We start from the raw sequence: 17500 nt of genomic DNA, 5'->3' as shown, positions 1-17500 counted from the left end.
TTCACCTGACAGCGAGGAGGTTCACCGGCAGGACATAGCGTGTGGCAGGATCATGCTATTCCCCCCTGTTGCTCTCCCCCCCCCCGAGCAGGTGCCCCGAACAACCAGAGGAGGCTCTACTGCAGCGACCAGCTCCGGCTTCCCACCCGCAGACACGGCCACTTGTGCCTGTATGGACGCCCGACCAAGTAACACGGTGGCTCGAACCTGCAACTCTCGTGTTGGTAGGCAGGGAATCTACCGCTGCACTACCTGGACACCTGACAATATTATTTCTGAGGGCAAAGTCCATGAAGAGAGAGACGAAGAGAGCTGACAGAAATAGAGAATTGTTCTGATATGATATACGTAAAATACTCTGCTGATCATTCTTATCAGTAATCTATTAGCGTTATCGTTATTGTAATTAATTAAAGGTCCTATCCGTAAGTTCTAACTATTACGGACACCGGTGGCCATCAGAGTAACTGCAGGCAGCGTGTGAACGAGCTGCAAGCAGCTGCCTGGCAGCAGCAGAGGTGTTGGTTGCTTTGTAACATTAACTCATAAAAGTCACTTGAAAACGGCAACCTGGACAATTTATCGGTCAGATCAGCCTCGAGATGCCCAGGAAGGATTCTGGATGAATTATCAGACGTTATTGTGGCATGTTTGGTCGTGTTTTTGGTCATGGAAATGGATAAGGAGATTCACGTTAGCGTGAGCCAGCAACTATCCTACTTCCCCTGTATGTATGGTACCGTGTAATGCCTGGAGTTGACCAAACTGAACAATCAAACAATGTTTCATAAGCATAACAGTAACGTTAGGCACATTTATGACTGTTACATTCATTATCAACACAAAGTATAACCCGTGGCCAGCATGAAAATCCTGCAATATCTTTGCAATGGGTGAACGCAGAGAGACGAGGCTGGGCTCGTTTTTTAAGTTACGGAATGACGCATTCACTCATTGGTAATAGAAAACACTTTGTGAACATTTATTTTCCGGCCAAACTTACGGATAGGACCTTTAATCAACACCAGTTAATTAATTTGGTATACCACAGAGCTTATCAGTTTGCTTTGATATAATCAGTATTCAAGATTAACAGACCATGCCAATGAAAAGTTTGGAATTGTTGTCTGTTTTAAAAGAGAGAGAGAGAGAGAGAGAGAGAGGGGGGGGGGGGGGGGGGGGAGAGAGAGACTCTCAGGTGTATATCAAACGATTATAGAACAACTCGTATTGTGTTTTTGTAACCAACAAAGAAAGTGTGGGGTGATTGATGCATGAAAAGCAATTATACAAAAACATCAGTAAGTGAGAGGTTTTTATAAGCCTGAAGCAAAAGAAAGGGAAACATTCTGCATATATTTTGTGTCTTGTACATTATTCAATTTTTCCCATGTACTGTATTTCATTGTTTTGGTTTTAGAGCGAGAGAGGTGGTAAGGATGCCACCTGGTCGCCTCCCTAGGGAGGTGTTCCAGGCAGCTCCAGCTGGCAGGAGACCACGGGGCAGAGCGAGGGCTTGGTGGAGAGATGATATCTCCTCACTGGCCCGGGAACGACTCAGGATCCCCCAGTCAGAGCTGGCTAATGTGGCCAGGGAAAGGGAAGTTTGGGGTCCCCTGCTGGAACGGCTACTGTACCTCCGCGACCCGACCCAGGAGAAGCGGTTGAAAATGGATGGATGGATGGAGAGGGAGAGAGAGAGACAGAGAGAGAGAGAGAGAGAGAGACAGACAGACAGACAGACAGAGACACTGAGAGAGAGAGAGAGAGAGAGAGAGAGAGAGAGAGAGAGAGAGAGAGAGAGACAATATAATAATGATGTAGAAAGTCAGGTTGCAAGCACACTCGAAAATATTTAAAAACTCACTGGGTGCAAGGCAAGCACGAATTATGAACAAGAGAAAAGCCAGCACTCCAAATGTCTTTTTGTTGGTTTATTTCCTTCTGTACCTGGGCAGCAGCAACGAACGTTTCAGTCAAAGACCTTCCTCAGCGTTGACAACGCTGAGGAAGGTCTCTGACTGAAACGTTCGTTGCTGCTGCCCAGGTACAGAAGGAAATAAACCAACAAAAAGACATTTGGAGTGCTGGCTTTTCTCTTGAATATAATAATGATGGGCATGACTTCAAATTAATATCACGATTATTTCAAAATTTTACCTCGATTAAAATCAGAAATCCTTTATTGTCAATGTACATGATACAATGAGATTAGGAGTGCTACTCCTCCTCAGTGCAGTTCGGAGACAATATCAAACATAGCAGCAATATCACGGGGGAATAGGGATGCAACGATTATAAATTTTGATGTACGATTATAGTCTGAGAAAAAACCACGATTATCACGGTTTCACGATTATTGTTATGGACGTATAAAAATCACATGAGCATTCTCTAAATAGAGGTTTTATTGTATTTCCCCCACAATCTTAACAGTTGCTGCCTTCCGGAATACTAATGCACGATATGGATTTTTACAGCCGATAGTATAGGCCTACGCTAACCGATAAATATTCTCCTGGCCAATAACCGATACGTTAAACATACTATTGTTACTTTTTTCACATTTTTGTATTTAAAAAAACAAGTTCTTAACCTGTATTTTATGCACACCTGGGATTAAAAAAAGAAGAAAGGGCAGATGTAGTGAGCAAAGATGGATGATTTAATATTCCATGGCTCTGACCTAATCAAATCTAACTGACATCACTATTGTGAACATAAAACAAACAACATTTCTGATATAATATATATAATATATATATATATATAATACAAAAAATATTTTATTATTATTTTATAGAAGCGAAAGCCTATAGCTGCTTAGTCTGCAGAAAAAAACACAAAAGGCATAGTAACTTAGACTCTTATTGGCATGTTACTGGCAACTAAATGTGCCGTCTGAAATGAATTTTGCATTGGGGTCAGTTCTATTGAAGTGATGATGGGGCAGGCATGGAAAGCCTCACTATAAGCCATCATGTGTCGTTTCACTTTTTACTGGAAAATGCTCCCTCTGGATTAAAGAAAGGACACTCTGTGGTGTTGACTGGTGTTTGTTATGTAAATGTGCGCATTTGTTTTCCTTGTCTCAGTCAGATCATGACTGCCAAGCAGCTAGCTACGTTAGCTTCACGTTATTAGGCCTACATGTAACGTTAGCGGGTTGCTTTTGGAGTTGACACAAACCCTTGATGTTTCTTTTCGTGTAAAGCATGAGGTTCTCTATGGTTTAGGCCAGCGCTGGGAGCATGAAGTGCTTTAAATGCGGGGATGTTTGGTCACAACGAGCTTGAGGAACTATGTACGCTAGGCTATGGCCAGCTAGCTAACATTAGCCACAACAGCTAACGTTAACGTCAATGACTGTATGTTAACGCTAAACAAATCCGCTGCCTCTTCCCCACGTTTGGTTTAACGTAACACCAGCTCAGACTTTCCCCTAATCTCAGAAACCTTGCGGGACATGTATTGCAACATTTATGTTGGGCTGGCATCCATGGCTAGGCTACAGACTGGCTACTACTGACATGGCAGCTGCCTGTGTTTGGTGCCTCCGCTAAATAGTCCGTGCGGAAACGAAGCGAGAGAGACAGGTTCCTCTCCTTCCAGCGCCGTCTGCGCCGCATGGGAGTTTAAACTGACGGACTGTTGTGAAACAAAACACTCGGTGTAGCGGAGCCTCTGCGGTTATATAACCGTGACGTTTTAAATCGCGGTTAATAGTCAAACCGGTTAACCCCTGCATCCCTACGGGGGAAAGCTAAAAAATATGGAAAAAACTAAAGTACAATACAGAATAAGAAGAATAGAATAAATATTTACTAAATATACAGTGGAGGTTTGTGCCAGGGTAGGTGTGCTTTGTTTACACTGAAATATTATTAGATATCTGCTTCCGCATTGGCTTCACTTTTCATGAACAAAGCTACACCTTGGCAGACAGCTGCCTGTGGGGGAACACCAGTCAGTCAGTCAGTCAGACAGACAGACAGTCAGTCAGTCAGACAGACAGACAGACAGACAGACAGACAGTCAGTCAGACAGACAGTCAGTCAGACAGACAGACAGACAGACAGACAGACAGACAGACAGACAGTCAGACACACACACAGACAGTCAGTGAGTCAGACAGACAGACAGACAGACAGACAGACAGACAGTCAGTCAGTCAGTCAGTCAGTCAGTCAGTCAGACAGACAGTCAGTCAGACAGACAGACAGACAGACAGACAGACAGACAGTCAGTCAGACAGACAGACAGACAGTCAGTCAGACAGACAGACAGACAGACAGACAGACAGACAGACAGACAGTCAGTCAGACGTCAGACAGACAGACAGACAGACAGTCAGACAGACAGTCAGACAGACAGTCAGTCAGACAGACAGACAGACAGACAGTCTGTCAGACAGACAGACAGACAGTCAGACAGTCAGTCAGACAGACAGACAGACAGACAGTCAGTCAGTCAGACAGTCAGTCAGTCAGACAGTCAGACAGACAGACAGACAGTCTGTAGTCTATAAATAGCCTCAGACACAAGAGGCTGTAAGTCCCCCTGTCACTAACCTAAACAGCCCCTAACACTGTCTGCTCAGCCCACTTCAATGTCTCTCTCCCGCACACACGCGCACACACACACACACACACACACACACAGACACACACACACACACACACACACACACACAGACACACACACACACACACACACACACACACACAGACACACACACACACACACACACACACACACACACACACACACACACACAAGCAGTGGTTTAGTGGTCCGTGGAGAAGTGGGACTATTGATTTTCTTTATTTTCTTTATGGATGCAGTTTATGCCCCCCCCCCCTTTTTTTTATAGAGTGGCTGGTCCAGCAAAAGGAATGAGTTCATTATTGGTGTTTACGAAAAACAACATGAATGAATTATAGGCTATAAATGTAACAATGGAAACCATTAGGCTACCATGACCTGAAAATGACCCAATGTAATTCATTGACACAATAATTTCAAACGGACTCATTAAGTTAATTTTAACCTGTAAGTAGCTGCCAAAATACTGGAATCATTGAAGTAATTGAGGGATGCAGATTATATTGAAAGACTGTTTCTCCCACGACATACAGTAACGGCCGGGTTTTATTGAGAACATTTACAGGATGTTTTATTTTCTTCCTCGGTCGTGACTTCCTGCCGAGTTCGGTCTTCTCTGTGCTGCTTGTTGCAACTCGAAAGTAGACCAGGCACGTACTTTTTAGCGGCGCAGAGCGGACAGTAGTGATGCGCTGGTCACCCAGAACCCGCCGGGTCCCGCGGGCTGCCCCGCCCCGCAGGCGGTCTGGGTTGGCAAATTATGAAAATATGGCGGGTGCGGGCGGGGCAGGCTCAGAACGTGACAAAGCAACATTATAATATAATTTAGTTAGAGCAGTGAAACACGCAGAGTAACCCTTTATTAAGACGTGAACTCTCTCACACACGTACACACAGTCAGTGAGTCTGAAGCCGTCTGCAGTGCACCTGCTGCACTAATAAAGAAACACTTCAAATGAGGTAGCCTGTGTGCTCTCAAAACAAACAAACATTTTGGAAGGATTATTCGCTGTAATTATTATTTGAAGTGTCATAAAACGATCTATTTGTCAACTTTACTGCAACGAGAGCACATGAGGTAGGCCTAATTAAAATAAATTGGAAAGAATAAGAACTGTTTCTGTAGCCTACCTCCTCTCTACCTGCTACCTCCATTTGAAGACCTTGGATTAATTGAGGAAAGATCAATAATAGCTGAGTTTGTAGCGCCGACGAAGCAGAAAGAACGATATGAAAGCAGCCGCGCAGCGTATCCAGAGCAGTAAAACTGTTGTCCAGTCAAGCACCGGCACGCATGTGTGTGTCTGTCTGTGAGAGAGAGAAGGAGAGAGATGAGTTTGGACACATTGGAGAGCTTTGCTGCGCTCATCGTGAGTCCAGAGACATATTACATTAAATTGGCTGTTTGCCGGCTGCTGGGTTGGGTTGGGTCGGCATTTTCAGATATTTTAACGGGGCGGGGGAGACTGGCTCTGATGACGGGTTGGGTTGTTGCGGCCGTTAAAAAACCCTGAGCCGCGCATCACTAGCGGACAGCCTTCGGAGAGGCTTCAGGGCCGCGCCGTGGGCCTGTCTGGTGGACACAGACGTTCACCAGACAGACCGCGACCCTCTCTGGCAGCCGCTTGGCGGCCATAACACAGCGCCTCCTGGTGGAATCTGCCAGTAGAAGTGGGCATATATACAGAAAGCCGACTGAAAAATACGTGCACTACACCAGGTAGGCAAGGCAGTAGTACAGCTTAGTGAGGACATTCATTGGCATAATGCATTCCCTAGCTGCTAACGCTAACCATTTTCATTTTCATGTCTCCACCAGGCATTATGCTTTCTGGTTGTCCGTACAGACGTACGTACGTCCGTACATCCGTTCGATGTTCGTTAACGCGATATCTGAGGAACGCCTTGACAGAATTTCCTCAAATTTGTGTCAAACGTCGACAGTCAGACTGCAAATTCAATGTAGATTCATATTTAATGTCTACTGAACACTCCTCCACTCATGTATATATTGTATATATATTGATTGCACTTGCAACATTGCGATTGTCTTTTAGTTATTTTTCCGAATTCTTTAGCTCTGTATATTGACATGACCGCTACGCTGCATACAGACACTAAGACTAATTCCTCCTATATCATTTGCATATTGTGTCAATAAAAGTGAGCCTTCTGATTCTGATTCTGATTAAGGTCCAGGAAGACTGCCCCCACCGGATTACTTTTGTCAACTAATGGCTCATGTAGACTCCATTTTCATAGGTAAATAGATGCGTCCGTTCCAAACGTGGTGTAATCGTCACTGCCCACATATTTCCATGCGTCTTTCACGTTGGTATCATGTACTGTAGCAATACATTCACCAGTGGGCAGTAGAGAATCAAAAGCATGAGTGTGTGTGTGTGGTTTTGCTGCGTTTCATGCGTACTGTATCTGTAAGCTTTCAGATGACGCACAAAATGAACGCAGAGTACGAACAGAAGGCTCTGTCCATCTCTGTCTCCATATTTATCAGTATCAGAGTATAATTGGGCCTTAAGAGTTTAAATTGTTCTACACAAAAGCAATTGACACTCTCGGTAGAATAATTAGAACCAAAACCAAACTGCAGAGGTGTGCAAGTAGTTATGCATCTCCAGGTGTTTCAGAAGTTGTGAGGCTGTTCTCTCCAAAACCTTGGAGAAAACAGGGACAATACTAATTGGCCTATAATTACATGCCTGATCAGCTGCTCCAGATCGGTATAAGTCTTGACCATTTGCACCCATCAGTAAACTCCCCAGTTTCAATAGAAACAGTGATCAGATGGGTGAGCGGGTCTACCAACATATTGCTCTATACCTCTTTAGAAAAGCAGTATCCAAATTAAAAAATATATTTTGAGTGACTGTAAATTTATCTATTATTTATACACGTTTACCTACGGTAGAGTTTTCTATTAGAGCACTTGCATGTTTTGATGAACTTGCCCAATTGCACCGGCCATATTCATCAACTCATTGCAACATGCACTGGAATCGTCATTCAAAACATTGTCCCACTGCACCCCTCTCCACTACACCCCTCTCCACTACACCCCTCTCCACTACACCCCTCTCCACTGCACCGCTCTCCACTGCACCCCTCTCCACTACACCCCTCTCCACTGCACCCCTCTCCACTGCACCCCTCTCCACTACACCCCTCTCCACTACACCCCTCTCCACTGCACCCCTCTCCACTGCACCCCTCTCCACTACACCCCTCTCCACTGCACCGCTCTCCACTGCACCCCTCTCCACTGCACCCCTCTCCACTACATCCCTCTCCACTGCACCCCTCTCCACTACACCCCTCTCCACTGCACCCCTCTCCACTGCACCCCTCTCCACTGCACCCCTCTCCACTGCACCCCTCTCCACTGCACCCCTCTCCACTACACCCCTCTCCACTACACCCCTCTCCACTGCACCCCTCTCCACTGCACCCCTCTTACACTTCCCAGGTTTGCCAGATCACACTTTCTGAACATTTGATTTCAGATTACTACAATCAGGGAAGCATTTGTGTGTTTGTTTCCTCGCTGCCGAGCTCATGTTGTGATCTGACAGACCTGTTATGACATGACACCTTAGTTATTCTTTCCTCCTTATTAGAGAAAATTAAATCAATCTAACTCTCTGGCTAAAGTCTACTCAATAAATAAGGGAATTGTCCGCACACTGATTGGAAGCTCCCGCTTTTATTTGCGCTCAAGGAAGGCAAGCTTTCGACCCTGTCGGGTCTTCATCAGGCAAAAAAATGATGAAGACCCGATAGGGTCGAAAGCTTGCCTTCCTTGAGCGCAAATAAAAGCAGGAGCTTCCAATCAGTGTGCGGACAATTCCCTTATTTTTTGATTTCACTTGTTTGTCCTGCACCTGATGCCCAGTGCGGTTTTTGGATGTGCGCACAGCTTTCCTACTTTAAAGTCTACTCAATGCCATCACAACTAAATCCCTAGCCCTGAGCTAAACCCAGTTCTAACCTAACCCTTCAAACTAAGTCTGAACCTTCAAACAGCCATTTGAAGGTGTGGGAGAAATGTCCTCACTTTCCTAAAATGTCCTCACTTCACACGGTATAACAACACTCACATTTGTCTCTCACACACACACGCACGCACACACACACGCACGCACGCACGCACACACACACACACACACACACACACACACACACACACACACACACACACACACACACACACACACACACACACACACAGTTTAAAAACTATTAACATTAACACAACAGAAGATGAGGTATGATGTTTAGCTCGGGTGAGATATCGTGTTTACCTTCAGGCGCTAAGATTAAGTGAGCCTTTAATGAGAGGCATGTGTTGGTGTGAGCGTCCCCACAAGCTGCCTACTGTGTGAGAGAGAGGAGAAGAGAAGAGGAGAGGAGGAGAGGAGAGGAGAAGAGAAGAGGAGAGGAGAAGAGGAGAGGAGAAGAGGAGAGGAGAAGAGGAGAGGAGAAGAGGAGAGGAGAGGAGAAGAGGAGAGGAGAAGAGGAGAGGAGAAGAGGATAGGAGAGGAGAGAGCAGGAGATGAGAGGAGAAGAGACGAGAGGAGAGGAGAAGAGAAGAGAAGAGGAGAAGAGAAGAGGAGAGTAGAAGAGGAGAGGAGAAGAGGAGAGGAGAAGAGGAGAGGAGAAGAGAGCAGGAGATGAGAGGAGAAGAGAGGAGAGGAGAGGAGAGGAGAAGAGGAGAGGACAGGAGAGGAGAAGAGAAGAGAGGAGAGGAGAGGAGAGGAGAGGAGAGAGCATGAGAGGAGGAGAGGAGAGGAGAGGAGAGGAGAGGAGGAGAGAGCAGGAGAGAGCAGGAGAGGAGAGGAGAGAGCAGGAGAGAGCAGGAGAGGAGAGGAGAGGAGAGAGCATGAGAGGAGGAGAGGAGAGGAGAGGAGGAGAGGAGAGAGCAGGAGAGAGCAGGAGAGAGCAGGAGAGGAGAGGAGAGGAGAGGAGAGGAGAGGAGAGGAGAGGAGAGGAGAGAGCATGAGAGGAGGAGAGGAGAGGAGAGGAGAGGAGGAGAGGAGAGAGCAGGAGAGAGCAGGAGAGGAGAGGAGAGGAGAGGAGAGAGCATGAGAGGAGGAGAGGAGAGGAGAGGAGAGGAGAGGAGAGGAGGAGAGGAGAGAGCAGGAGAGGAGAGGAGAGGAGAGGAGAGGAGAGGAGAGGAGAGGAGAGGAGAGGAGAGGATGTTCGAAAGAGGAGAGGAGGGAGGAGAGGATGAGGAGGTCACGGGAGGAGGAAGTGGGAGATGAGGTTAGGAAAGATAACATCTGCTTGCAGAAGTAAATCTCACATCCATTTTCCCATTGGGAATGTAATGATTGCTATAAAAAAAAATCATGTTTGTTTTGGGGCTGTCACACACACACACACACTGAAGGTCAGCTGACTCTGCTGTCGAATGTGCAGCTACAAACTGAAGGTCAGCTGACTTGAACTTTTTTCCACGCTCTGATGATGCGCTGACGGATGGATCCAGTGATGCAGCTGATTAGCCTGATATCAGACTGGTTCCACTCATTTCCTCCTTCAGTCTGACATGTCCTCTAAGCAGTCACTAGAGACCAACAACGTCTCGGCCTGGATTTCATCCAGTCAGGAGAAGAAGGCAAAAAAACATCTCCCCTTTGAAGAAAGGCCTTCAAAGCAGAGAGCTGTTCACATTTCAAACTAATTGTTATTTTAATCGATTTAGAACATCCTGGATAGCAGCGTCTATCTGGTCTATCTTGTGTTGTTGTTGATCTGGTGCACTTGACAACAGCTTGACAAAGGCATTAGGCCCCACCCCGCTGTTTGTTGGCACTGATTGGCTAATCATTAGTCCCCCTCGGAGCTCATTGGCCAAAATGTTTTTTTTTTCTCACCAGGGCAAACGTCTGTTGCATGTCATGATGCCAGACCAGAAGCAGCCAACTCAGTGGAGTGGGTGGAGTCAAAGGTCTGGAGCCAGCCAATCATCTGATAGCAAGGAATGAGAAAGTCTGGATAGTCTGAATCTAATACGTTCTAATCCGTCTTTTTCACAGCAGCCATTTTCTAAAAAGGTCTAAAAGGCAGAGTAAACACACAAGCAAAACATTAATGAGGGTTTCCAACTTCCAATCCATTTAGGTGTTCCAGTGTTGGGGGCCTCATTAATGCTTTGCTTGCACCTGTGTTACAGTACTTCCTGCCTTTTAGAGACAAAATGGCTGCTGTGAAAAAGACCTATCAAAATGGGAAGGCAATGATACAATACACTGGTAGCTGTAGCGCCTTGCTACAGTGTAGCTGTAGCGCCTTGCTACAGTGTAGCTGTAGCGCCTTGCTAGAGTGTAGCTGTAGCGCCTTGCTACAGTGTAGCTGTAGCGCCTTGCTAGAGTGTAGCTGTAGTGCCTTGCTACAGTGTAGCTGTAGCGCCTTGCTACAGTGTAGCTGTAGCGCCTTGCTACAGTCAGGTCAGGTGCAGAGCTGGCCATTCATCAGTGTGACTGCTTGGCTGAAACAGCCCGCTGTATAAACAACATGCAGTGTGTGGCGGGCGGCGCACGCCCGCGCGTGTGTGTGTGTGTGTGTGTGTGTGTGTGCGCACGCACGTGTGTGTGTGTGTGTGTGTGTGCATGTGAGTGTGTGTGCATGTGAGTGTGTGTGCGTGCATGCGTGTGTGTGTGATTATGGATGAATGGTTTAGCACCCTCAGGCTCCCTGGGGAAATACATTGACTTTTGTTAGTAGTTAATTAAGTGGGCAGAGTTCTGTTGTTTGTCACGAACACGGCCACACAGGAGACACACACACGTGTGTATGTGTGTGTGTGCGCCCGCACGTGTGTGTGTGTGTGTGTGTGTGTGTGTGTTTGTGTGTGTGTGCGTGCGCGTGTTTACGTACGCATGTGCATGTGTGTGTGCAGGGCTTAATTTGTTCCGGACCCTGCCGGAACAAGATCCAGAACCTCCCAGATTGGATCGGGCACCTTTAGCGGCGCTAATAGATCCTAAGGGTTCCCACATTGAGGAATGCCACAGCCCACTTTGAAATCCACCCAACCCTTTCATCACAACTCTGATATCAACACAGCAGACTAAGGGCCCTATCTTCGTACGGCGCTTCATTTGAGATGCCGTTTGCGCGCCTCTTATGCTATCTTCCCTGCGTCTTAAGCTATCGTCTGCCTCCACCATCCAGTTTTGCGCTGGGATCTAAGCGCAGACACAGGTGTAGGCGTCCCTCCCGCAAGTGTAATCTGGCAAAGTGGCTGGCACTCAATGAGTTAATATTTATACAGCACCAGAAAGAAAGAAATACAGCCACCAGCAGATTACATGAGGTAATAATTATTACTTCTCTAGCCTCTCTCTCTCTCTCTCTCTCCTCTCTCTCTCTCTCTCTCGTCTCTCTCTCCCCTCTCTCTCTCTCTCTCTCTCTCGTCTCTCTCTCCTCTCTCTCTCTCTCTCTCTCTCTCCTCTCTCTCTCTCAATCTATCTTGTCTCAGCCCCTCCCACACACAACCTACTTATTCGCTCAACAGCCAATGGTGCTAATGGGAACGCTCCGGGTTTGAATTTTAAGATTATCGATTTCTCAAAAGTTACGGAGGAGAAGCTCCCACATGAGCATCTGTCCTCACCATGACCTGCCAGCACACACAGTGCCACACACACACACCACGCACACACACACACACACACACACACACACACATACACATACACACACATCTCACACTGCCTCTCTCTCTCACACACACACACACACACACACACACACACACACACACACACATCTCACACCTAGCCTGACATCGCCAGACCAATTGACAGATCAGTGTCTGGAGCCTCAGCTCAATGTACATTTCCTTTGCTCATCTCACAGAGCAGACATAGATGATATCTACATCTGGAACACAACTCTGAAAAGCGGTTAACGCCGCACCCCAAGCCCAAAAAAAGGGACGCCTGACAGACATCTGAATTGACCAACCGGGGACCGTGGGCGGTGCATTCAGAAGGTGTGCATCAGCTAAATCGACCCCCGGGTGAACTGCAACAACTGCAACAAACACGTCCTTGAGAGCATCTACACACCGCGGACCTGGCACACTTTCTGTAACGCAGCCGTTCAATGATCTAGCCCACTCATTCTTCCTGCAAGAGAGACTATCACTACTTTTGGTCACTCCTTGCACTGCGAGACTAGTCTCTTCATGGTGCTTCACAACATTCCACTCACTGTACGTGCTTTGGCTTCCTTGGGAGGCATGCTGTATGACGCGCTGTATGACTTAACTTCAGTCACAGCCCAGCTGAAAAAGAGACTTGTAATTCAGATGGTGGGTCTGACTACATGAGACTACCCCTTTCCCCACTCTACTCTGCCTCTCTCTATTCTCACACCTGTCTCCAATAGGCTAATGGCAGGGCGGTGGAGCTGTCATTCAACTGGGCTTCTTAAGCACATGGCTGAGACCTTTGTCAGATGGTTAAACAGCTATTGGGGACTTTACCCAGTACCCCAACTGGTCAGTCATATTTATCGTAATGAATTTAATCTAAGAAGCTCTTCATAGTCTTGCTAAGTCCTTGTGCTCAACCATCTTATCTCTAGCCCTCGTCATCCTGCTTCCTGTAGACTGAAGACCTGCTGTGCTCTCCTCTCAGACTGAATCCAGTCGCCTCCAGCTGCCAGCCATCAGCGTTGATACAGGGACCTCAAGCGTCGGCTCCCGACCTTCTGCTGGCCGGGCCCCACCGGTTCCTCCCACCGGCCACGCTCAAGCCTTCTCCAAGCAAGCTCAGGATTTCGGCCTCGAAGCCCCTTGTAACTCTGAACTGATCAGTAAAGATCATTGAAAGATCAATGTCTTGGTTTCCTGTTTACTCTTTGGGGTTCTGTCCCGGGTCTGTTTATCCCAGACCCAGGTCTGCTCTGTGACACTGACACAGTTTGATAGACCTACAACCAATCAGAGTCTTGGTTGTCTATGAAAATGCCCCGGCACTCCTCTGTCAATGGCTGTGATTGGCCAATGGTCGGCCAATCAGCGTTTTCAGGTCGGGTGGAAATCTGTCTGAACTAAGCTCGCGTCACCAGGATCTTCTCGAGGAGAAGAGAAACAAGCACCGGAAACAGAACGTCCGATTGTGACAATTATAAAGTTAACAAGATAACAAACATAACGTTAACGATACCTCTTTCGTCTTGTCACATTCTTTTTCACCGTTTTGACCGGTCTGTCAGGCGATGGTGGCGCCGATGACATATTGCATAAATGTTTTGTTTTATGTCCTATACAACTTGTGTTGTTGTGTTGTGTTGCTCTTGTTATCAGGCCCTAGCTAACACAACCTCGTGTCAAGCTAACGGCTACACAGACATTTTTTGGCGCACGTTCTGTTATCTTCGTTTATGCCTGCAGACCATCCAGAAGCGGTGGAAACTGATCTTGACTGAACGGGAGTTGAAAGACACATCTGCCAGAGCAATGTGTGTGTGTGTGTGTGCGTGTGCGTGTGCGTGTGTGTGTGTGTGTGTGTGTGTGTGTGTGTGTACCTGAGTTGTCTGTCCTTGCACACAGCCGTCATGACCAGCAGGTTTCCCAGGATGCTCATCAGCATGACGAGAGACAGGAAGCAGATCAGAGCCACCCGCTTTGGCATGCTGTCGCTATGGAAACCACAAACAACAACACATCAGTCCATCTGCACACATCAACTGCCCCAGGGGGTCTCAAGCAAGGCTTGTTACCCCACTTTGATGTCACAAAGCTGTAGTGACTCCAGCTTGTTACCCCACTTTGATGTCACAAAGCTGTAGTGACTCCAGCTTGTTACCCCACTTTGATGTCACAAAGCTGTAGTGACTCCAGACAGGCTTGTTACCCCACTTTGATGTCACAAAGCTGTAGTGACTCCAGACATGCAAGGCTTGTTACCCCACTTTGATGTCACAAAGCTGTAGTGACTCCAGCTTGTTACCCCACTTTGATGTCACAAAGCTGTAGTGACTCCAGACAGCAAGGCTTGTTACCCCACTTTGATGTCACAAAGCTGTAGTGACTCCAGACAGCTTGTTACCCCACTTTGATGTCACAAAGCTGTAGTGACTCCAGACAGCTTGTTACCCCACTTTGATGTCACAAAGCTGTAGTGACTCCAGAAAGGCTTGTTACCCCACTTTGATGTCACAAAGCTGTAGTGACTCCAGACATTCAAGGCTTGTTACCCCACTTTGATGTCACAAAGCTGTAGTGACTCCAGACATTCAAGGCTTGTTACCCCACTTTGATGTCACAAAGCTGTAGTGACTCCAGAAAGGCTTGTTACCCCACTTTGATGTCACAAAGCTGTAGTGACTCCAGACATTCAAGGCTTGTTACCCCACTTTGATGTCACAAAGCTGTAGTGACTCCAGACATTCAAAACACAGAGAATTCTTGTGTGAAATTTAATTTGTTTTCAATCATGTAATATTTTGTAAAACCATGTTGCAAGTAAACGTTCAATTTAGACCACATTTAGGCTATTTCATGTATAGTGTATAACGGGTTGAGTTTGGGGCTATTGCACCTGTTGTTATGTCCAACTGTGTCTGTGTGTTGTGCTGTGATGTACATGTGATTTACCACGGTCTGTTAGACAAGTGAAGGCAGCAACCAGAGTTAAGATGGCCGACTGGCCTGCCTGTCAACGCTAATGACCAGTGGGGAAACGCTTCAGGTTGTAGCTCACCAGGGAGGGTGGGTTGGTGTGGAGGCATGAGATAACAACCCGCCCCCAGCAGCCTGTAGGCTACCTTCCACAAGGTTTCCTGTTACTCACACATAATATTAAATGGTAAAAGGCCTGCATTTATATAGCGCTTTGGGCTTTACAGTCAGTAGGTACATTCACCCATTCATACACCGATGGCGGCAGGTTACCACGCAGGGTGCTGGCACACCATCAGGAGCAATTTGGGGTTCAGTGTCTTGCCCAAGGACACTTCGACATGCAGACTGGAGGAGCCGGGAATCGAACCACCGACCTCTTTTATCCAAAGCGATTAGTGGACGACCCGCTCTACCTCCTGAGCTACAGCCAGGGGCGCCGTATAGGGGGGGAAAGGTAGGACGATTCTAAGGGCCCTTGAAGCTGACAGGGGCCCTGTCAGCTTCAAGGGCCCTAAAAGCTTGGACACTAGGCAATTTTTTGCAGTATTAAATTATTAACCTATTGTAATGAATATACTATTTTATTCAATGTACTAGTAAAACGAATTGCTTCTTTTTGGCAAAAAAGAAAAAATCCTCTTGCAGACACACACCCCTTCGATTTTCAAGAAATGGTTTCTCCCTGCTGAGAAATAGGCACGCCTCCCATCCAGGCAGCGTGGTGGGCAGAGTTGCGCGCTGATCAATCAGATGAGAGGAGAGAGGAGAGACCAGCAACATGCCAAAAGAAAGAGAGGAGAGAGAAAAGAAAGGACAACAGTTCCTCACGCAGTTTTATAGGAAGGCAGGTGAGGTGAGTGCTGGAATGGTGCAGCTGCTGTCTGCCTGTCTCTGTGTGAGAGATAGGCTACACTACGTGAATCACTCTGCCTGCCATGTTAACCTAGAGAACTGTCTAGTCTGTCCCGCGCCATCTGAACATTTATTCAACTTTTCTTAACTACTGTATATAATAAGTAATAATAATAATAAAAAAATAAGAAGGATCAACACAATTTATTTGTCCACATAATGACCATCATATGAAAGGAAAAGCAGCCCACAAATGACAGCCAATGAGAAAAGGAGAACATAATGATATTAAGACTGAATAATGATATCACAACAGTCTCATGCTAAACACTCCTGTTGGACTCCACATGTGTATCAATATTATTTCTAGTCATTAGTTGATAGTATTTCTTTGTTCCCTCTGGTGTATTCAGAGCAGAGAGAGAGTATGATGATTCAACAGGGATGAGAGTGAGAAAAGGAGCAAATATTGATGGTTAAGACTGAATAATGACAACACTACAGTGTTATCCTAATATAATTTAAAATGCAATATTATCCTCTAAATCAGCTTCAAACAGCCCAAATTTTTCGCATTGGGTCGTCTATACTCACTTTTTGCAAACTTTACGACAGCCTTGACTGTAACCTAAACCTAACCTCAGTAACCTAACCCTAACCCTAAACTCAGTAACCTAACCCTAACCCTAAACTCATAACCCCATGCCCAAACCCAACCACCACCTCTGCGGTGCAATGGTGTTTTTAGGGAGTCCCGTATATGCAAACAGTTCAATCAAGTTCATGATTTCTCTTTAGCAGTGATTTTTTGATCATGTATTTCTGATATTTATTGAATAGTTGAATCATGACCTTGTTTTAACTGTTTACATACATGCAAACGTCACTTCTGCTTTGAGCAGCACATGGCTGATGATGGCTGTTTGTTGTTTGAGCTCTGTCGCTGCCTGTCTGATTCAATGACAAAAAGACATTTTGAGTTGCTACTGTAGCTTTCCTTCCTCCATTGAGTCATCTTTGGCCGTGCATCGACAGCAAAGTGCATCTTATAGTGGAGTTGTGCTTCGTGCTGCACTCAGCGGAGTTTGAGTAGAATCTTTGATGCAGTCAAAGTGCAGACGCTGTGTTCTGTCTCCAGGTAGAGACGGAGCCGTCAGGAGCTCAGAGAGGCGTGTGGGTTACAACTCTGCCCAAATCACTTCTCTCATCTCAGGCTTGTTTGACATTGGTAATGCAGGACAGTAATGCTCTCCAAGTTCGCGGTTTCTCAAACCCGAAGGCTTGACATGGAGTCTCTGTGTGTGTGTGTGTGTGTGTGCGCGAGATACAGAGAGAGAGAGAGAGTGTGTGTGTGTGTGTGTGTGTGTGTGTGTGTGTGTGTGTGTG

At 46.5% G+C, this 17500-nt stretch overlaps 1 protein-coding gene across 1 annotated transcript in view; it reads right to left on the bottom strand.

Moving 5' to 3' along the window:
• htr4 (5-hydroxytryptamine receptor 4) overlaps positions 1 to 17500 on the bottom strand; it is a gene marked incomplete at its 3' end in the record, with an annotated part of 142435 nt that overhangs the window by 84164 nt on the left and 40771 nt on the right. The window contains exon 2 of the mRNA XM_083651612.1: positions 14164 to 14277. Within this exon, the coding sequence (XP_083507738.1) occupies positions 14164 to 14277 (114 nt within the window). The remainder of the gene's footprint in view (positions 1 to 14163; positions 14278 to 17500) is intronic.

This window comes from Poromitra crassiceps (genome assembly GCF_964638095.1).
Source record: "Poromitra crassiceps genome assembly, chromosome: 15".
NCBI lineage: Eukaryota > Metazoa > Chordata > Actinopteri > Beryciformes > Melamphaidae > Poromitra > Poromitra crassiceps.
Note: the sequence above shows the minus strand (reverse complement) of the source record. Positions and strands in the feature narration are given on the sequence as shown.